General features: G+C 35.5%; 1 protein-coding gene across 2 annotated transcripts in view; it reads right to left on the bottom strand.

Moving 5' to 3' along the window:
* RAB3GAP1 (RAB3 GTPase activating protein subunit 1 (catalytic)) overlaps positions 1-23394 on the bottom strand; it is a 110797-nt gene that overhangs the window by 15559 nt on the left and 71844 nt on the right. For both annotated transcript variants that reach the window (XM_008583492.1, XM_008583497.1), the window contains exons 9-17: positions 21805-21878; positions 19196-19288; positions 18566-18735; positions 16667-16756; positions 15600-15772; positions 13863-13917; positions 13253-13624; positions 6763-6900; positions 3258-3485 (exon numbers count right to left, since the gene is read on the bottom strand). In XM_008583492.1, the coding sequence (XP_008581714.1) occupies positions 3258-3485; positions 6763-6900; positions 13253-13624; positions 13863-13917; positions 15600-15772; positions 16667-16756; positions 18566-18735; positions 19196-19288; positions 21805-21878 (1393 nt within the window). The remainder of the gene's footprint in view (positions 1-3257; positions 3486-6762; positions 6901-13252; positions 13625-13862; positions 13918-15599; positions 15773-16666; positions 16757-18565; positions 18736-19195; positions 19289-21804; positions 21879-23394) is intronic.

Here is a 23394-nt window from a genome sequence, read left to right as displayed (position 1 = left end):
GGCACAGCAGGTTGCTGGCTCAAAGACAGACAAGTTACTGATTGTTATGTAAAGATACTGAGAGATTCCTGTTAAGAAGGAATATTTGCTAAGATCAAACTGTTGTTGATAGGACCACTTAACTGTCTACTGGAATGTCATCTGGCTTGTTTCACTGAAAGGTACCAGCCTATACTGTTAAACTATAACCCCACCTATGTCTCTTCCTGTAACTTCCTAGTCTGGAAAATAAATGCAGGAAGAGAACCTCAATTCGGAGTTAATTTCCCAAGGAAGGAATGCATCTCTCTTGAGGGTTCCGGCAGGAGATTAACCACTTCAGGGCCTCTCACCGCTCAGTAGAGATGAGCTTTGAGTAATCCTTTGCATCTCTGTCACCCAGGGGAAGTGGGGTAACAAATCCGTGGGGGGCGAAGCAACGCAAAGCAACAAGATTGCAGTTTTAAATTAGTCTACCTAGTATTCTGATTTTTGTTCAAGAACACTGATGAAATGAATATTATTCCTACTTATCTTTCATTTCCACTACTTTCTCTCCAACCTCTTGTACTCCTTTATCTCATTTTCATTCTCTTGGCTGTTCTGCTTTTTGTCAATGCCTTTTATTAAATTTAAATATGAATATACTCCCTCATGTGCTCCTTGTAATTTAGTCTTCATTTTTGATATGGTTGTCTTTTTCTTCTACTTCTATCCTGAGTTAAATTAGCTGTGGTTTCATTTCTTTGTGGGTTTTTTAGATTTTTTTGGTACATTTCTGCTTTTGGTTTTAGTATTACCGATTAAACGTGATTTTTCATATCTTCCATGATTGTTTGAAGATATGTGATTCAGTCTGTAGTGTTATGTTCCAATTTTCTTTTGCTTTGTGGCTGCTTTTCTGGGAAATATTTTCATTAGCTGAAATGACCACTTTGCATTTTGTTTTTAAAGTAGTTTGTATGGATGTGGTCTGCTCTCTTCTATTTCTAGTACTGCCACACATCGTTTGAAGGTACCCTCATCTGTAGTTTCTCTTTCATTTCTGCAGGATCCTTAACTTCCCTCTCTTATTTCCTTCTTTCCCATCATTGCTTTATCTCTAAGGGGTATCATTCCTTCTCTACATATCTGATTCTTTCCAAGGCTCCACTTCTAGGCCTGTTCAAAGCCCATTCCCTATAGCCAGTGCTGTGAACTACTAAGCCCTACCCGTGTTCAGTACTTTGGCACACAGTGTTAGCCTCCCTTTCTGGGATGACTCTGTGCTTTGCCTAAATCTTTTTTATCTCTTGGCCCTCTTTCTTAACACTCCCTGCCCCCCACACTACATCCATACGCTTACTGCAGTAGAAGCTTCAATGGAATTTGGCTTATTTCTCTATTGTGTGTATGCAGGAATAAAAAACTCAGTTTCTCCCACATTCTCTTGCAACATGTTTCTGACAACAGATGAGTATATAGGAATAAAAACCAAACTGTTTTTTCTATTCTCTCACTCAACAACAATCAACACAGAAGACTTTCTATGACCAAATGTGTGGGGATTTCTCTCCACCAACAAGCAAGCAATCAGTTCTGCAGCAGATACCAGCTGATGTCTTCTAATTGAATTCAATTCTGACACTACCTAGAGATAGTATCAGATCCTACAAGTTGAGGACTCAGTCTCACAAGGCTTAGTTAGCCCCACTTCTGATGCTGATCACAAGCCCTGGGTTACTTTTCTCCGTGCTTCTGTTTCCGACTAACCGGCTATATATCCTACAACCTCCTCCTTAGTTCTATTAACTTGCTGGAGCAGCTCACAGAACTCAGGGAAATACTTAACTTTACTGATTTATTCTAAAAGATACTACAAAGGATAAAGATAAAGACATACATAGGACAAGGCATGTGGAAAGAGATGCAGAGCTTTTAGGCCCTCTCTGTGCATACGACCCCCCAGGAATATCCACATGTTCAGCTACGTGGAAACTCCTGAACCCAGCCCATTTGGGTTTTTATGGAAGCTTCATTACATACGCATATATGATTAAATAACTGGCTATGTTTATCTCCTCTACCTTCCCCAGAGGTTGGAGGGTGTGGCTGAGAGTCCCAATCCTCTAATCATACCTTAGTCTTTACAGTGAACAGCCCCCATTCTGAAGCTACACAGAAGAACAAATCAATCATTAGCATACAAAAAGACAATTATCACTTTGAGGATTTTAGGAGTGCTATGCTAGGAAACTGGAAGAAGACCAAATATATAGTTCACAATATCACATCTACTTACTGTTAATTTGAAAGTCAGTGTAATCTCTGTCTCTTAGTAATGCTAAAGACATGGATTTATTTACTCTAATTACTGATTCCATTAGGTTTTTTGGAGGAGAAGGGGGAATGGGAGGGTGTGCAGGGCAATTTTATATCAGGCAGGCTCCCCTATTCTCCAGAACTCAATGCTTTTTTAAGTTGCAAAGCAGTCCACTAAATGGATATATAGTTGTCCTTTGCTGTCCTTGGGAGATTGGTCCCATGACACCCCCTAACCTCCCAGGACACCAAATCCAAGGATGCTCAAGTTCCTTACATAAAATGATGTAGTATTTGCATATAACCTACCCACATCCTCCTGTATATTTTAAATCATCCCCAGATTACTTATAATACCTAATACAATATATACACTATATAAATACTTAATTGTATTTTTAAACTTGTATTATTTTATACTGTTGTATTGTTATTTTTTATTTATTTTCCTAAATATTTTGACCTGAGGTTGGCTGAATCCATGCATGAAGAATCTGCAATGCAGAACCCACAGATAAAGAACTCATGGATATGAAGGGCCCACTGTACCATAATTTATACAGCCAAGCCCCTATTTTGGGAAACTTTGGTTGTTTCTACTTTTTCACTAAAGAAGTTCGTTGACTACCACCCATATACATAGATCTTTGTGTATTTCTCATTATTTCCTTAGTAAGTTTTTTGGTAGTAGGATTGCTAGGTCAAAGGACATGCCCATTTTAATGCTTCGAACACATATTGTGAGACAGTCCAGTGGTAAGCATTCTACCTAAACTATGCATGTCTTTTCCCTGGCCTATTTGTAACTAGTTCTAAAACTTTAAATGTGAATACCAGATATATAAAAGGCTCACTGAATTTCAATGCTTTGCTTCTCAAGTATGTACAAAACTCTAATGTCTATAATAGTAAGTTTCTAAAATGCAAGAACAATAATTAGCATTCTATCTAGTATTAGAGACTCAAACCTTAATTACCTTTTCTGCTTCCCGTGTATCATCAAAGAGTCTCCTTTGCCTTCTAGCAGGAATTGGCTTTGCTGTTTCCCAGGCTTCTACCCACATATTACTTGGGATCTTCATTCGGGCACTCAGTTCTCCTCTCAGAACCACGTTGCCCTTTTCATCAATCACCTCCTCTTCAATATAATCCCGGGGTGAATACCACCTCACAAAATCTTCCAGAAAACAACCTGGATTAGCTGCCTAAAGTAAGGGAAAAAACTCAGCAGAATCAAATAAAAATCAACTGTTATTGATAAGCATGCTTGCAAAATCATGCTTTCACTTTCACAAAAAGCCGATCTAATTTCTAAAATCTAATGAGTTTGGGTGCCATCTTTAAAAAAGGTCAAAGTACAGAAGTATTGTGTTTATGCTGCTTCAGTTTTCTAAAAAAATTAATTTTCATTTGGTGAATTTGGAAATAAAAACTTGATATAATGTAAAAGTAATTTTCTTAAACAGATTATATGTTATATAACTTAGTTTAAAATTACAGTATAATCCTCAATACTTAGAAAAGTAACAAATAAGGGCCGGCCCGGTGGCGCACTGGATAGTGCGCCGCTTGGGAAGCGCGGCAGCGCTCCCGCCCGAGGGTTCGGATCCCACTGGCTGAGCGAGGCGCGGGAACAACGCCGAGGTTTGCAATCCCGTTGCCGGTCCCCGGTCCGGTACGGGGGCAACACTGAGGGTTGCGATCCGTTGCCGGACATGGAAAAAAGACAAAAGACAAAAAAAAAAAAAAAGAAAAGAAAAGTAACAAATAAGCTCAAGTCAAGTAAACTAAATAATATATAACACAATGGAAAAGTCCTGTACTACTCTTCCTCAATAAATCAATACTGGTGCTGCAATCAATATCAGCTAACCTCAAATGTTCTATTCAGCCACCAAATTTGTATGCTTTATATAACAAACCGCCATCATATAAATTGGTTTTGTGCTGTTAAGGTATTGGAATTCAAACTATTGGTTTTCAGGCTTCTGGAACCAAAGTGATTAAAGTTTTATTCAGTGGATAATTCTATAGAATTAACAATGATGCATGCCAAAAACCTATCAGTGATTCTACTTTCAAGGCTGGAAAAAAAGAAGAGGCTTCACAGTGTTAGTGCTAAGACATGGAAGCCTTTTTTGCAATAGTGTCCAGTAATACACTAGCAGAGTACTAAGGGCATGAAAACCCACATGATGAGAATGGGCTGTTTTAAACATAAAGAGCAAACCTGCCAATCGGGCCAAATAGTTACCAGCTTGACCATCCCTACCACCTTAGGAAATCCCCAACGGGATGAGGAATCAGAGAAAGGTCTTTCACTGACTATCAAAAACATACTTCCAAAGGCTATGGCATGGTCCATGGCAATGAAGAACTGCTGTGAGCTACAATGAATGGGTCAAGATTACTTTATGATACTCAGCGATTCAGAATTCCTATACAAACATCTGGATCTTAACTAGGCAACACCCCACTCACACAAAAACCTCTTAGGAAACTAGACAGATAAGCCTTGAGTGACAAGAGCAAACTTAAAAAGAAAACAATATTTAATACTGCATTACAGATTATATTAATGAAAGACTATACCAGGCTGAAAACACAGCTTCCAGGAGAGGGTCAAGGCTCACTTCTGCTACAATTGATCTTCTTTTTACTGTTGCAGGTACGTACGACAAGTACCTACTCCCGAATAGGCCCTGTCCTTCTGGAACTGTAAGGTGTAGGTGCCTCATGCATATATTAGCATTCATCCAAAGCTCTGGGGAATCTCCTAAGGGCCCATAATACTGCCATTCCTATACGAAAAGGGAAAGGCAACTATATCTATTTTAGAGTGATGTATTACCTTAAATATATTATCTGATTCCCACATAGGAGTAGGTGTGTAAGCCGGCTATTTGAAATACAATCTATTTTCTGATTAAAACAATGTTATAAAAGATGCCCCAGTTAGTCCAAAAGAGTATCATGAACCACAGTTTTGCTGAAACACAGTGTTAAAGGAACTATTTAGAATCTTTCCATGAGGGCACAGTACATTCTACGGGAAAAAACTTAAATAGTTCCTATTTGAAATCTCCTCCTATCCGTGCCTCTGCAAAGACACTGCAGCAGTACAGGGACAGATGACTATGAAGGCAGCTAGAGGTCAGGTGGAAAACAACTGCTGTGGAGGCTGGAATTTCCTGCTGTGCACATACACTCTAAGCCAATTCCCTTCTCTAACTTTTTGGTTTTACAGGTACCCTGAGAGCCAACTGGTTTCTCTTTACCCACCATACTATCTGTTTTAGAGCAACACATCTCTCTTTTTTATCTCATGGCAGAACAGAACTCACAGACTTTCTGTATCTTTTTAATCTCCAAGGAAAACATATAGCTCTTAAGAGGTTTACTGAAGATTTTCCCTTATGGTAAAGATGGGGAAAATAAGCAGGGAATAAAAGGTTTCCCTTTTAAATCTACTAGCAGGGAGAATAAAATTGGCATAGGTGTTTGTGGGTATTTAAGTTTAAAAAGAATACATAAATATTTCAGAGAAAAAGCAAACTCAGGCTGGTCTACCTAGCACAGAAGTAGGACTGGGTAGGGCCTATGGATTGGAAAGATGGAGGCTATCCCTGGCAGCAGTCGGTTAGGAGACAGTTCTGAGTATCAGCAGTAGGAAAGGACGCCCTGTGACTCACTGGGCTACCCACTTGTTTTTTTTTTTGTTTTTTTTTTAATGTACATGGACTTGCCTTTGCTTTCAAGAATAAATAATTCAAAAATAAAAGTCCTTTTTTCATTCCTGGGTTTTTAAGCTAATAAGCCAAATATGTCACCATTCCCTGAATCCTATATGTTCTAGATAGAGGTCTATCTCTAAGCCTAAAATATTCTTCTCCAGGTAGCAAATGTCTACTCATCCTAAATGGTCACTCTTCTGAGAAACTTTCCATGACCCACTCAGTACAGTCAGTCACCTTTTTGACCTTGCCTTCATAAGAGAACTCATCACATAATAATTATTTACAAATCTCCTCCCACAACCTTCAGAGACTATAACTGAGGGTAAACAGTGTATTCATTACTCAGCTAATCACAGCACAAGGTAACAGCAGGCATTCAAAGGCTTGCTGAGTGAAGTGACCTGCTTTGAATCCTAAGGGCTTCCTAAAAGTCTTGCATTAAATTGGCTGAATTAAACTGTGTGCACAAAAGTAAGAAAGCACCCTAATATACAGATAGAAATGTTTCAATTCTCAACTTACAACTATTAATAACAGATTGGTTCTCTTCCTTTTTTTAAATTAGGAAACAAATTTGACTATGTCCTTTGCGGGATGGAGGTAGGGAGTTGTAACTACTTATGAAATCCAAACATTTGACAAAAAAAAGACATTCAGGCCTTCATACCATTTTATAGAGTGGCATTCACAGTTTCAAGCCAGAATAGCTCAAAATAGACCCCAGAGCTCTGAAAGTATGACCCACCTTAAAAGACTCCATATCTGAGAGCAGGCAGGCACTCTGCATGCGTGCTCGAAGGTGAGCCCCTTCTGCCGATGTACCTAATTTAGCTAAAACCTCAGACTGCTCTTCTAGCAGATCTTCTGTCATAGGTGCTGGTTCCTGTGAAGCACAAAAAGACAACGCTCATGAACAGCTCTTTTTAGACAAAGCAGAACTATAAAAATAGAATAAAGAATACAATTATTTTAGCTCCAGCAGTCACAAGATATGTATTTTTTAAAATTCAGAGAAATGCACAAGTTTTTTAGAACCTACATATAAAAAAAGTAACAAACCAAAAAGAATAAATATGATTTTCAGGCCTTCTTTCCCACACAGATAAGATTATCATCTTTCCTTGATAAGGACTGATAGTTAAAAGGGGAATTTCAGTGCACTGAACAACATTTTCCTGCCTATTAATGATAAAGAAATGAAGTCCTAATATTATTACATATGCCATCACCAGTTACAACAAGGTTTTTATTATAAGTATTAGAAATGGCTCAAGATAGAAAAATGGGAGGGAACTGCTCTAACAGTCCTATATCTGGTTTTGAAATTATGACCTCCTGTTTTCTTTTCTCTCATGAACATGCCTCACTTTTAATTACCTGGCAAGTACCAAGCAAGAGTTTCACACTGGAGTTGAATAATAATCAGTAAAGCAATATGTCATAGTGGTTAAGTGCTTGTGCTCCACAGACAATATGCCTGTGTTTGAATCCCAGCTCTGAGACCTTGATTAAGATATTTTGATAAATGTACTTTCCTTTAGTCAAAGAGAAAGTAAAGTATGAAGCTTATAATCTTAGTATTTTTTCTTTAATTACTAGTGTTTATTGAGCATGTGAGGACACTGACTACCGCTCTCACCTGGAAATCTCAGCCACTTGTAAGTGGAGAAGAACATGACAAAGAAGAGATTAAGCAACAAGCAGTATGAGGACCATACATTTTCATACAGCCTACTTCTGAATATGCCCAAAGCTCCCTCATATATACAATCTTATGTGATCACTGACAGTGACTCAGGTCATTTTATAAGTGATGAAACTGAGGTTCAGAGATAAAGTGTGGAAAACACACACCCCACTATACAAATATTACTATTTATCAACCCATTTCAGAATATGAAGACTCATTACAAAAACTTTTAAGTAATCCTTATATCCTGAGAGGCAATACTGGCCACTTACATAAGAAAAAGTCTTCAGAAGAATAATAGCTAAAAACTAAGTGCTTATTTTGGACTACACACTATGTTATTCACTTATCATGTACTATTTCATTTCAAACTCACAATTACCTAATGATGTGAGTATTTACTATGAACTCATACTGCAGTTGAAAAAAACGAAGACAAAGAAAGATTAAACATCTACCCTAAGCCACAAAACTGGTAAGTGGCAGAAATGGAATTTGGACTCAGGCAATCTAACTCCACAGGTGGTGTTCCTAACCATTATACTAGATGATGACTCCTTACAGGTTTGGTAGATTTAAAATAAATATTTAAAAATTAAGTAAAGCTCTGTGTTAGTACTGACTTAGTAAATGGAAAATAAACTTCCATTGTTGTTCTACAATAGCACTTTTTCTAAAAGCGAGTTCAGAATAATAACTTGATTATCAATAGCAATTTGTCAGTATAATCAACTTGTGTGCAATGGCAAACCAAGATTCTAAGGGAAAATTTGAAAGTTCAGAGACGAGAGAGAATACTGCATTTACAACATAAGAACTATTTTCTTTATGAAAAAGAACAATTTTAAGAACTTGGAAATGCAAATGTGATTACATAAACCCCAAAACAAAACTAAAGAAGACAAATGAAATACAGAAGGTAAGTTAGTAATTCAAAATATTTTCCTATAATGCTGTGCAAGAGGATGAAGTGTCAAAATGTATGAAAAAATATTGGAGAGACAATAGTTAAGAGGACATATTCAGAAGTTACAACGTTTGAGTTCTAAATGAAGGAGATGGCTTAAAACGTAAATATTAGAAAAGAAGAGTCAAATATTAATTATTTAAGTTTCTAATGCAAGAAGCTAGGAAAACAGCAAATTAATTTCACATAGAAAAAAAGAAATAATAAAAGAAAGAAATCTGTGAAATAGAAAACAAAATCAATAGAGAAAAATCAACAAACCAAAAGTCATTTTTGGGGGGGAAAGATTCATAAAATTAATAAAACCTTATGACTAATCATGAACAAAAGAGATAATATAAAAATGCCAATTTAAAAAATTACAATATCGGGCCGAGCCTGTGGCACACTCAGGAGAGTGTGGCGCTGGGAGCACAACAGGGCTCCTGCCGCGGGTTCGGATCCTATATAGGGATGGCCGGTGCGCTCACTGGCTGAGCGTGGTGTGGCCGGGCTCAAAAAAAAGAAAAGGACAAAAATAAATAAATAAATAAATAAATAAATAAATAAATAAATAAATAAATAAATAAATAAATAAATAATTACAATATCATTATAGAATCTAAAGCCATTAAAAAGATTATAAGAGAATACCATGAAATAATTTTTGTCAGTAAATATGAAATTTAGAAAAACAAAAAATTCCTTGAAAAACACAATTTGCCAAAACTGACAAATTGAAAACCAGAATAGTGCTATACCTATTAAAGAAATTTAATTTTAAATTAAAATTTAAAATTAAGCCTATAACTGAAAATACCCCTACAAACATTGGTGAATTATTTTCAAGAAGCAATAAAACATATCTTATACAAATTTGTTCAGAGAATAGAAAAAGAGACATTTCTCTGACAAGGACGTTATAAAAAAGAAAGACTTATTATACCATCAATATAAGGATATGAAAATTCTTAAAAAAAAAAAAAAATCAAATCCAGCTATATAAAAAAGGGGAATGCCCAAGTGGGATTTATTCCACAACATAAGAAGTTTTAGAACTCAAAAATAAATCGATGTGATTAACAACATTAACAAAATAAAGAAGAATAAAATATGATTACCTCAATATACAGGAAAAGCATTTGATTAAATGCAATAACTGTTCATGATTAAAAAAAATTCTCAGCAAACTAGGACCAGAAGAAAAGTTCCTTAATCTAATAAATGATATCCACATCAGATGCCCTCAATGATTATCATATAGAACAAGAGAAGGACGCCCAGTATACAATATTGTACTGGAGGTCCTAGCCAATGCAATAAGAAAAATAACTTAAAAGTATAAATATTGAAAAATCAGAATTTCAAGTCTTTGTTAACAGATGACATGATTATGTAGATGGAAAACCCAAAGTAATCTACAAACTACTAGAAATAAGTGAATGTAATAAAATTGTTAGATCCAAGTTAACATGCAAAACTCATCTATTTCTATAAATCAAGAAAAAATTGAAATTTTAAAGTACCATTTATAATAACATTTAAGAAATTAAAAATACTTTGAAATACATCTAATAAAAGATATGCAAGACCTCTCTACATTAAAAACTAACACACTGGTGAGACAAATCCAAAGAAACTTTAAACAAAATAGAAGATACTTCATAGACTCAATATTTGTTAAGATATCAATTCTCTATAAAATGATCTATAAATTCAATGAAATATGAATTAAAACTCCAGCAGGATTTTTAATATGTGTTTGTGTATGAAAACTGACAAGCTAGTTCTCAAAAGTGACATAAAAATGCAAAGGACCTAGAACAGTCAAGAGAATATTACATGTGTTTGTGTATGAAAATTGACAAGCTGATTCTGAAATTGATATAAAAATGTCAAGGAAATATAACAGCCAACAGAATCTTGAAGAACAGAGTTAGCAGATTTACACTACCAGATAGAAAGACTTATAAACTTACAGTAATAATAACAGTATATTATTGGCACAAGAACAGACAGAGACTAAAGTAACAGAATAACTCTTCCAGAAACAGACCAACACACATACAGTCATTTGATTTACAACAATAACATTGCTGGCAAACAATGGGAAAAGGCAGATCTTTTCAATAATAGTGTAGGAAAAATTGGATCTCCATATAGAAAAAAAAGAGAATCTTAGCCTTTTCCTCATATCAAATACAGAATTTATTTGAGGTGGATCACAAACATAAAATGTGATACTTGAAATAATAAAGCTTCCAGAAGAAAACATAAGAGAATATCTTCAGGACTTTGAAGTAGGTAAAGATTTCTCAAATGGAAAACAAAAAGTACTATTCACATAAAAACACTGGTAGATCAGACTGTATTAAAATTAAGACAGCACACCCAGGGGAGCCTAGGCAGGAGCTGAAGGCAGCAGTGCCCTCGCCCAGACAGAAGCAAGCAAGCGGCAGAGCATGCCCAGGGGGCCTAGGCAAGAGCCAAGGGCAACATCCCCCTCCCAGAGGCAGGCGAGGAACATGACAAAAACACCACTTCCACATGGTTGCCCACCACAGCCATGGTTCCCACAAAAGTGGCCTGACGCCACAGCAGTAGCCAAAGCCACTGTGTAGGCAAGCCCACCAGCCAACTGCACTAACACAAGGAGTGTCACCAGCAAAGACCAGAAGAAGAAGAGGACATCTCTCTCCTCAAATCCCTCTCCAGAGTAAGAGAAGAAGCAACTGCTCTGCCAGATGACCAGACATCAATGAAGAGATACTAAAAATATGAAACCACCAAAGGAATGCAATAATTCTCAAATACCAGACCCTATAGAACAGGAAACCCTTAAAATGACTGAAAAGGAATTCTCAGCCAACAGTCTTAAGGAAACTCACTGAGATACTTGAAGACTCAGAAAACATAATAAAATGAGAACAAAAATCCAAGTTAAGGAAGAAATTTACAAAGGATTAATAGCTTAAAAAAGAATGTAGCAGAACTCATGGAACTGAAAGATTCACTCAATGAAATAAAAAAACATGACTGAGAGCTTAAGCAGCAGGCTAGACCAAGCAAAAGAAAGAATTTCTGATCTTGAAGATAGTCTTCTTGAAATAACCCATGCAGACAAAAAAAAAGTTTAAAAAAAAGTTAAGAATTTTTAAAAATGAAGAAAATCTAAGAGAGCTAGCAGACAACCTTAAGTGCACAAACATTAAAATCATGGGTGTTCCAGAAGGGGAAGAGAAAGGGAAAGGCATGGAAAACCCATTCAGCAAAATAATAACCAAAAACTTCCCAGGTATAGGGAGAGACACAGACCTGCAGATCCAGGAGGCTCAAAGATCCCCAAACAGATTCAACCCCAAAAATATCCAAGACACATTATAGTCAAACTGGCAAAGCTCAAAGACAAAGAGAGAATCTTAAAAGAAGCAAGAGAAAAGCATCAAGTCACCTACAAGGGAGCCCCTATCAGACTAACAAGACTTCTCAACAGAAACTCTACAGGCCAGAAGAAAATGGGATGATATATTCAAAATTCTAATAGAAAAAAACTGCCAGCCAAGAATACTGTCCCCAGCAAGACTATTATTAAGAAACACAGGAAAAATAGTGTATTTTTCAAACAAACAAAAACTGTGGGAGTTCACCACCACACAACCAGCCCTGCAAGAAATCCTCAAGGGAGCCTGCATCAGGCAACTGAAAAACAATAATCATTCATCTTACCAGCTATAGTTCTGTTCAAACTTTCTGGTTTTTTTCACAATTAAGTATCGGTAGGTGGTGTGTTTCTAGCAATTTGTTCATTTCATATAGATGATCTAATTTGTTGGCCAACAATTATTCACAGTATTTTGATTTCTGTAAATTTGGTTGTAATGACCTCTCTTTCACTTCTGATTTTAGTTGAGTCTTCTCTCTTTTTTCTTAGTCCATCTAGGTAATTTGTCAATTTTGTGAATCTCATCAAGGTACCAATTTTTGGTTTCATTGATTTTTCTCTATTTTTTATTTCTTTTATCTATGCTCTAATTTTTATTATTTACTCTCTTTGCTAGGTATGGGCTTAGTTTGCCCTTTATTTTCTAGTTTCCTAAGGTGCAAAGGTGATTGATGATCTGGGATCTTTCTTTTTTATTAATATACACATTTATATTAAATAAATTTCCCTTCTAGCAAAAAAATTTTTTTATAAATAGAAATTTTTTCCAGAGGTATATCTGGAGTTTAAACATTCTTAGTTATTTTTAGTGCAGTTTTTCATCCTGCTTTTTCATTTCATATTATATCTTGAAACTTTGTCTTAAATACTCTTCAAAATTATGAATTTAATAACTGCATTATCTATCCCAGGAAGAAGCTGACATACAGTATTTCACAACATACAAAGTAAATTAGTCTATGCATTCAATTTCAGTTATTATACTGGATTCTCACTGTAAAAATCAAGATCTCCACCTCTCTTTCACATCTTAAATATTTAAACACAGACTTTTTAAAGAATTTCCCCTAACCAAAACAATTATCTCTTCCTATAGGATGAAGTTATATAAAGAACAATATAAAGAAATTAAAATTGAGAGCGCCAGTGCATCCTACCTGAGTTACTGGAATGTAGAGAGGTTCTCCATTGTGTAGCAGTGTAAGTTTCCCATGCTGAAGGAGACGTCCTTCTGGCTTTAAATTTGCCATCTCTTTAGGTCCTCCTTTCTTGCCACTCTCCTGTCCATTTCCTTTAAGTTCTTCAGTGTCACTTAGGCATTCAAAAAATTCCTCTTCGCTGTCACTCCAGGAATCCCAAGATTTTCCCACCTCTCCCTTTTCCTTATCTGTGTCTTTTAGATTATCTGGCCCCAAATGGTTTCCAGCTTTTCCAGCATCCCCTGGATATGTATTAATTACATTATCTGAAGTACTTGTCTTTTTCCCCTCATCACGTGCCTTCTTTCTTTCAACACAACAATTTAACATCTTAAGAAAACAGAAATAACATTTATAGTTGAATTAAAGAAAACTTAAAATCTATCTGCAGCTTTTATATTTAATTTTCATTCTCTACTCCTTCTCAGGACCTTGTTGTAAACTGCAGTGACTATAAACAACTTACAGCAGCATGATGGGAACAGCCTATAACCCATTATTATATTTAGCATTAGAATAAGCTCTGATTAAATCAAGACCAAGTATACTGTCAGTGGGAAATTTTTACCTGTAGTTTCTGATGCAATAAACAACATCTTAGATCTGGGGGTCCACTTGCTAATCTATCAAATAAAGTAATGAGAAAAGAGCTTAGTTTTAGCAAAATTGCTTCAGATATGATTATTTTTTATATTACCATAGTTTCAAGCTATATTTATAAGAAATCAAAACTAGATTTCTGTAGGTAAAGTAACTAAGTTCCAGAGGGGAAGCCATATGATTAAGAGATCAAAATTTATTTTATCATTCTAGTCCACAACTCGCAAACAGCAAATATAATAGATACTTTGAAGCATAATAGCAAATTAGAGAAAGGAAGAAATAATAGGCTAATCACTAGAAACTTAAAATGAGAAAAAGCCTGTAAATCTACCCCAAGAAGTAGCTGGCATACGGTATTTCACAACGTACAGAGTAAATTAGTCTACGCATTCAATTTCAGTTATTATACTGGATTCTCACTGTAAAAATCAAGATCTCCACCTCTATTTTGCCAGTGGGACTCTGGACTGCCTCTAGTTCTAAACCACTAGGTTCCTGGCAATCAGCCAGAGGTCCCCCATCATATTCAGTATGTTTCCAGATCTGTAATAAGTTCCAGAGCAAACTGGTTAGAACCAAGAGAGAATCCAGCTAAGAAGAGACTGGCAAATGACATAACAGTAAATGCTTTTGGATCAATTACCATATTATATTATTCATAATCATGATTCTCCTACCTTAGCATGAGTAAACGACACAATACTGAAATATATGCTAAGATCTTCTATTTGATTAAGCTAATTATAGATATAAATTATACCAAAAAGTTATAGGTAATGTTTAGTATCTGAACTTACGATAAACTAAATGTTTTCCCTCCAATTACAAAATATATGTTTACTATATCAGCCAGCCACCCCCCCCCAAAAAAAAAGAGAAAAGAAAAAACAAATACATGTTCATTTCAGAAAACTCAGAAAGTATATAAAAGTAGAAGGAACAAAATAAACATAATTTCACACTGGGAAAACTACCATTAAAATTTGGCTGTACTTCTTTCCAGTCTTTTCTATACATATATATCAGTATAATTGAAGGTACTCTATATACACAATACTATATTCTACTTTATTACAAACATTATAAACATTTTCTGTTATTAAAGAATTTGGGAAAAATGTGTAATGGATCCATAATTTTCCCCTGTAGAGATACAGCATAATCTATTTAAATAATCTTCTATATTTGACATTTAGGTTGTTTCGTCTTTGTATTCCTATTTAAAATTTGTTGCAGGGCCGGCCCGGTGGCGCACTGCTACAGTGAGCTGCTTGGGAAGTGCGGCGGCGCTCCCGCTGAGGGTTCGGATCCCACATACAGACCGGTTCCCGCTCACTGGCTGAGCAAGGCGTGGGAGCAACGCCGAGGGTTGCGATCCCGTTGCCGGTCCCGGTCCGGTACGGGCGCGACACTGAGGGTTGCGGTCCGTTGCCGGACATGAAAAAAGACAAAAATAAAAATAAAAATAAAATAAAATTTGTTGCAGTGAACACCTATGAACATAAATCATCCAAGTTTCTTACCACTTTTAAAAATAAAAATAAAATTTGTTGCAGTGAACACCTATGAACATAAATCATCCAAGTTTCTTACCACTTTCTTAGGGCAGACTTCATAAAAAGGGAGAATTAATGGGTCAAAAGTCAAATACATGCTAACAAACAAAAATTCTGTCTAAACAACTGGAAATTGAAGTTATTACCCTGGAATCAGAAAGTTGTTTTCCCATCTGAAACGCATTTCAAGAACAAATTCCTGCCAGAGGTGTGCCACTCCTTTTAACCCTCCATGGTAGAAATTAATCATACAAAGACACAAAGCCAATTTGTATGTTAAACTGTCAGACGGAGCAGATTTGAACTGATTGTAGAGAGTCTAAATTTAACAAAAAAGAAACAAAGCAAAACTTGTTAACAACACATTTTATGTATATAATCACAAAGTGTGTAGGGGGAGATTTTAATACTAAAATTAACCTATCTTAACAAAACTAGCTTTCATCAAATGTCTAATATACCACTGCCTAAAGTCAAGATTTTTCACTTTTTTTTGGAGTGAGGCTAAAGTTATAGTTTTCACTTTCTTCTGCAGAATCTTAAAGATGTATTCTAAATTTTGTGTGTCGTTTTAAACATATTTTAATTACAAAATGAATACACACTTGTTGTCCAAACAAAAAACATAAAATCAGAACTGTATAAATTGAAAAGGTACAAGGATACTTGAAACAAGTTCGTGGAAAAACAGAATTAAAAGGTAATGTAAATCTTCCCATGAACTTTTTGAAGTACTCTTGCCTACATTTTCCCCCTCACTTCATGAAATTTACTTCTCAACAGTAACTACTATAAACTGTTTGATATATCTCTATACCTGTCACTTAAACTCTTTCATTTCTCAAAGACTTGGATAAGAAAAACATGAAAATTTTACTTCATTTCATACATTTTATTTCATTTAAGAGTTTTCCATTCACTGCCTAATTTTGAAATATAGAGAAGAATCTGATGCAAAACATCAATTTCACAAAAATTCTAAAATGAGGGAAATTTAAGTTATGCACAGTATATTGTGCTTTTTTCCTTGTTTCCAGACAAATTCTTGCTACCCAAAATATGTATCCACGCCAATATTTTGTAACGGGTCATTATTTGACTGGATGCCAAGATCTCCATTTGATTTTCCAAAGGGGATATTTAATATAAAAAGATACTTAGGCTACTAAACCAGATTTAAAACATTTTCATGTCGAATTCCAAATCAACTTACATAGTCTTCAATCTCTGATGGAGGATTATTACTGTCTGTTGAAGTAGTTCCATCTAATGGTTTCTCAGAAGCAGCGTCAGGGAATAGGAACTTGAGAGGAGAGAGAACATAATCATGTTTTAGACCACACTTCCTATTTTGTTGATTTTTATAACTTATATAGACACTACTTGACTTTTTAATGGTTTGCTGTTAAAACAATGGGAATGTTCTTATAGTACTCACCAGTTGGTTCTACATTCTAATTTTTTCTGTTTTTCTTGAAAAATAAACAGGGTTTCAGTGTCGAGCTAATTTTAGAAATTGGAAATTGTTCTTAAAATTAACCACCTGACTCTATGAGATGAACAGTGCAAAAACAAAAATCTCTTCACTGTGATTTCATGATCATTCAAGGCCATTAAAATTTTTATTAAGTATTGATGCTATTAAAAAGATAAAACTATAAAAATCCATATAGATCTGAAGTGTTATGTCATTCAGAGATTTTCGTATATGAAATACAAAGGTATGATATTCAAGACCCACAACTTTATTTTATTAGATACCCCTAGAAAGTGGGAAGTGGTATAAAACTGTAATGACCAATGTGTTTTTTCCACTTGGTTTCCGCGTGTGCACGAGTGTGTGTGTGTTCAAAAAAATACAGTGTACAGTATATGACAATTAAGCTATACAGTGTAAATAATATTTCTAAGGATAGACTCTTAAGGAGCCTTCTCTACAGAAATTTATTTTCAGTCCTTTTATTGTTCTTCAAAGTGTTCTGTGGTATTGACGACTTGTAATTACTCTCACTATGTATAGTTTGACACATATTACAGAACATGCTCAACAGATTTTTAACATTTAGAGGAACTCCTCTGTGCCGAGTACCAGTACTACGCACATGTACAAACATTACCCTATTCTCAAACTACTGCGTAAGCTAAAAATCACTGCTCATATCTTACAATGTACAAGCTGAATATGTGGCTAAGAGTCTTGTTAGATAAATGGCAGGCATAAGATTAACATCAAGTTTCCAAGTCCAGTATTGTTTTCATTACATTACTCTTGAAGGTTTTTCCCAAGATTATCTTACTGTATGGGTATAACTGCAATTACAAGATCAATAGCTATCATTTATCAAAGGCCTATTATATGCCAGGCAGTGCCACAGAAGGTCCTTTAATCCTCACAACAATTTCACAAGATTTTGCTAGTCTGATTTTATAGATGAGGAAACTGAAGTGATTTGTTCAAAGTCATGTAGTACTAGTCAGGATTAACCCCTGGTGTGTGTGGCTCCAGGCTGGGCTCATTATACTACGCTGTACCTAAGAATCACCCTCACACTCTATCCCCCTCTAATCCTTACTATAAAGCTTTCTCTAGACTGCTATCAAAGGAACTTTTCAAAAACACAATTCTGATCATGCTGATCTTCTGCATTAAATAGTATTAAACTGCAAGAGGAAATCCAGAATTTCAACATGGCAGGTTCCCTGCTACCTCTCTAGTCTTAACCCTGGTCACTCTCTGGGAAGCAACCTGCAAAATATGAGTTGTTTAACATGCTCTCAGGCCTCTGCTATTCCTCTGCTTCTAAAGCCTTCTTTTCTGCAAGATTCAGCTCAGTTGTCCCTACATATGAAGACTTCCCTGATTCCCATTGCCCAGACAGAGACAGATGCACCCTCTGCTAACAACGCCCCCATCAGACTTCTCACATGCAATATGGCATTGTTTAACTATCGCGTACTTTTCTTCTTCTAATACATTAGTGGGAATTCTCTGAATATGGAGACTTTATTTTACTCATTTTATACACTCAATTCAGTGCCTGCCACATAGAAGGGACTGAATATATAACAGCAATTATGCATACAGACATATAAAGACAGGACATTTAGTTACCAAGAGAATAGTATTGAGGACATCACTGTTCAGTGGTGACTCTTCTATACCTCTGTGTTTTCGTATTTTCTTCTTTGCACTGTGTACCATGTTGGAAACTGATAATTTATGAATTGGAACCGGTGCTGGCTCTGTCAACTTTGACAAAGCATGAGTTATATCAGCAATTTCTATAAAAAGAATAGAATAAATACAAATTATATCACCAACCTTAGCAGGTTAAAGTGATAAGTAAATTGATGTTTGTATAGAATATTTTAATCATTCTTTTCTCTAGTGTTATGTGATCTCAGAATTATAAAATTTAAACATACATGCTCAGCTTTATATGTAAACATGAATGACAAAGGTGTCACAAATTATTCTCCCCAGGGAACTTCAAAAATAAAGTTCTAAAACTCTGTTTCTCAAAATATCTTACATTTTTGGTGGAAAGAACTTATTAAATGCACTTAATGTCTTAAGCTCTGGGTACAGCCTGGAAAGAAATGGCAGCTGGCTAGTCCAACAAAACTTGTTTCTCCAACTTAATGCAATATAAGAAAAAAGATGAAAAGTTGCTGGAAAATGTGTCAAAGAAAAAAAAAGGGTAAGACATGTGAAAGTAACATTTAAAACAAAGTAGGTCACCTCTTCCTTCTTCCTCAAATGTGGATCGTCCAAGAATCTCATCAGTAGACTCCTTTCGACGGCAAATTTTAAAAAATTCAGTGACAAAATCACCTACATAGAAAAAACATTACTCATTTTTGACACTTAACTGAAAGAAATCAGTTCTATAAATAAAGTACATGTCTTTTCACAAAAGCTATTAAGATATGGTAGAAAAAGAACCATTCTGTTTTTCCGCTAAAGAAGACAAAAATTAATCTTATTTCAACAGTAACCTTGTTCTTCCTAACTTCCTTTCTTTTCATGTCACAGGATATTAAAAATGTTTTTCCTCAGAATTCCTTCTAGAATTAAAGGAAAAATTATTATACCTAAAAATATTAAGCATTTACATGTGCCTCAATGAGACAAACAGTATCTATTATCATTAAGTTGTATAAGTAACGAGAACATTAATGTATGTATATAGTAGTCTTCCTACCCCAACTGCCACCCTACTAGAATTCTGAGTTTGTTAAAAAAAAAAATAAAAATTTAAAAGAAACTCTAAAAATACGTTTCTAATGGATTAAGAAATTATGTAGGATAAAGGTGTATCAGCTTCTGCTGAATATTAATGTTATTATTATTATAATAAAGGGGAATGGGGTTTGATATCTTCTAAAGAACTGCAATGAGGTATGTTTACACAAAGAAATTAAACCTTAACAAGAACCATAAGTACTAAAGTATAAAATAACAAGTACATCTAAGTTTTAGAATTCACCAACTAGTTCTGAATAAACCTAGAACATTTTCTGGGTTTCTTCAGAAAGGTAGAACAATTTTATAAACTAGTCATAAAACTAGTCAAAGAGCTAGGGTGAGATCATGGAACGGTAACTCAAAATGAGAACACTTTCAATTCTAAGGTCCTCCCACAATTATCACAGAAGTCAGTGGATGAGGAATAAGAAGATATTAGGAAACAATCTAGTAAGTAAATTTAACAATGTAATAATTCAATGATTAAACAACAAAAACCATTTATTGTGCATTTAATATAAGACAGGGACTGTGTTAAATGTGATACACATACACATGTACCAAATCTTATTTGATCCTCCCAATAACTCTATGAAATGTATAATATTGTTATCTCTATTTTATTGACGAGGACACAGGCTTGAAGAGATTAGGAAACTTGCCCAAACGGGTGAATCTAGGATTTGAAACAAGGTTTGTCCAAGTCTCTTGTCTCCCTAAAGCCCATACAAATTTGCCAATGGTAGGAATTTTACCTTATACATTTTTGTCTTCACTACTGTATAGTGAGCACAAATGGCAATTGCTAATTAGCATTTGATGGATAGCATAGAATGAATAAAGAGACTGAAAAAATAATGCTTTAGAGAAATGCATCATTACTGTCATCAATAGATACCTAATAATTCTATCAGTTGAATGTATAGCAGGTAATATGGAGCAAAGATGGCGTGGATAAACACAATAAATTGAGAGAATATTTTCATATGTATTAAATATAAGGTGGAAAAAGATTAAAAGGGCCATTGAGGAGATGGGTTCAGAAAAATTCCTGAAAGACATACATATGAATAAAAAAGGAAAAGACAATTCCAGACATGAGATACAATAATACTATCAAAATAGCAATTAACATGTTTCAAAGTACTTCCGTTTATGTAATTTCACTTGATACTTCAAATAACCCTGTAAAGTGTATAAGATTATTTACACCTTTTTTCCCATATCAGAAAATAGGTTTGCATGGGGCCGGCCCGGTGGCGCACTCGCTAGAGTGGTTTCAAAGTACTTCCGTTTATGTAATTTCACTTGATATTTCAAATAACCCTGTAAAGTGTATAAGATTATTTACACCTTTTTCCCATATCAGAAAATAGGTTTGCATGGGGCCGGCCCGGTGGCGCACTCGCTAGAGTGTGGCGCTTGGGAGTGTGGCAGCGCTCCTGCCGAGGGTTCGGATCCCATATACAGACTGGTCTGCTCACTGGTTGAGCGTGGTGCGGGCGCAACACCGAGGGTTGCAATCCCGTTGCCGGTCGCGGTACGGGCGCGACACTGAGGGTTGCGATCCCGTTACCGGTCACGAAAAAAGACAAAAAGGAAAGAAAAAAAGAAAATAGGTTTGCAGATGTAATATAACCCTACAGAAGGGCTCTAATGCAGACTGTCAAAATCAGCACCCTTCCTCCCCATCATATACCACATGTCCAGAGGGACAACAAATGGCAAAAAGGACACCGTTAACTAGAATAGAAGATGCAGACTATGCCACAGGAGGAAGGAAAGGGAGTGACATGAAAGCATTAAAACATCATTTCAGTTTAAAGAATTAAAACTGACATAATGAAAAAATAATGGAGAACTCTAAGACGCAGACTAGCTAAAACTGAAAGACAGAAGTCCTGCGAGTACTATTCAAAAAAAAATTCACAGCTGTTGGCAAAGATTTTTTTCTACATGGTGCTAATTGAGGAATTCACAAATGTTTAAAAAAACTTTTTTTTTGATAGCTGAAATTAAGTATCAAGAATGTATTTAGTGTTCATGATTTGGAAGATAAGCAGATTGGTGGTATTTTGGGAAAGGAACATAATAAACCTTACCTAGCAAACACTGAGGATTATCAGCTTTTCGAACTCTAACAGACCAATGGGGAGCTTGAATAGGATCCAAATCACTAAAAAGCAAAACAATAAACATAAGATCCTAATTATAAAAATCTCTTAAGATTTATGAACTTATCAAAATGCAGTCTAATGAAAACATATACAATGACAAGCAATCCATTCTGCCTCCCTTAAACTTCCTGTTATCCAGATACACAAGGCCACTTAAATAAGTAGTTAATAAATAAAATCTTAAGAAATCAAAGTTCTTAGACAAAAAACAAAAACAAAAAACCCACAAAAGCAAACACCAAAATCAAAACAAAATAATCAAAAAATGCATATAAAAGTGACTGTGAACAGGCAATGTACCCTAAAAACTCAATGAGAAAATAACTTTTTAGGAGCAAAAAAAAAAAAAAAAAAAAAAAAAAAAAAAGGAATGAGAAACAAGCAAGTATGCACAATCATCTTAAATAACCTGTTTTTTATACCACCATTAATAAGAAAAGAGACTACAAAAAATGTGCACAAGATCAAAAGTGCCCTGTGTTCTCAATTAAATAGACTACAGTGCATTCACTTAATGGAATACTAAGCAGCAATAAAAAATGACAACAAGGACCTACACTAGTTGGCATAAAAGACGTAAAATAATATATTAAATGAACAAAGCAAATTAGTATAAATAAACTTTAAAAAGATATACATCAAAATGTTAACTGGTGGGGCCGGCCCGGTGGCGCACTGCTACAGTGCGCCGCTTGGGAGCGTGGCGGCACTCCCGCTGAGGGTTCGGATCCCACATACAGACCGGCCGCTCACTGGCTGAGCGAGGTGCGGGTGCAACACCAAGGGTTGCGATCCCGTTGCCGGTCCCGGTCCGGTACGGGCGCGACACTGAGGGTTGCGATCCGTTGCCGGTCACGAAAAAAGACAAAAAGGAAAAAAAAAATGTTAACTGGCTACATTTTTAAGTAATGGGATAATAGTAGTCTTTATTTAATTCTTTATACCTAAATTATCTGATTAAGAGCACTCATGTTACTTCCACCATCAGCAACTACAACAGAGTTACTTTAATTATGAAAAGAAAATGTGTCCTATTTCTCACTGGATCAAGCAAGAAAAGATACTAAAATTGCCTTTCCCTTTCTCCACATTCTTCCTAGATAGCCTACTATTGTCAAGTTATTTTCACCATACAGGAGTAAAAGACATGGAAGCTTTATTATTTACATTTAGTGATCAAATATTATTTCCATACATTCTGACCATCATCTCTTCAAAGCATTTCATGAAATGCTTCTTACTAGCTAAGAAAAGTTCAACAGAATTATGCATTGCACCCCAAACTGCTTAGAAACATCTTTGCTCAAACACGGAAAGACCGAAATTGTTCATTACTCCTGAAATAAGGACCATATCTCCAAAATCAGCAAGGTAAAACACACCTCTAATAGACTGACAAGGGAAAATGATGTCAGTTTGGTCAGGGCACCTAGAATGGAGCCAGGAGGCAATCTCAGCTTGAGATTGAGGTACGTCTTAACTGAGAACATTACGGAACTTTGCATTCAGAGGCAA

This window comes from Galeopterus variegatus, unplaced genomic scaffold (assembly GCF_000696425.1).
Source record: "Galeopterus variegatus unplaced genomic scaffold, G_variegatus-3.0.2 Scaffold98, whole genome shotgun sequence".
NCBI lineage: Eukaryota > Metazoa > Chordata > Mammalia > Dermoptera > Cynocephalidae > Galeopterus > Galeopterus variegatus.
Note: the sequence above shows the minus strand (reverse complement) of the source record. Positions and strands in the feature narration are given on the sequence as shown.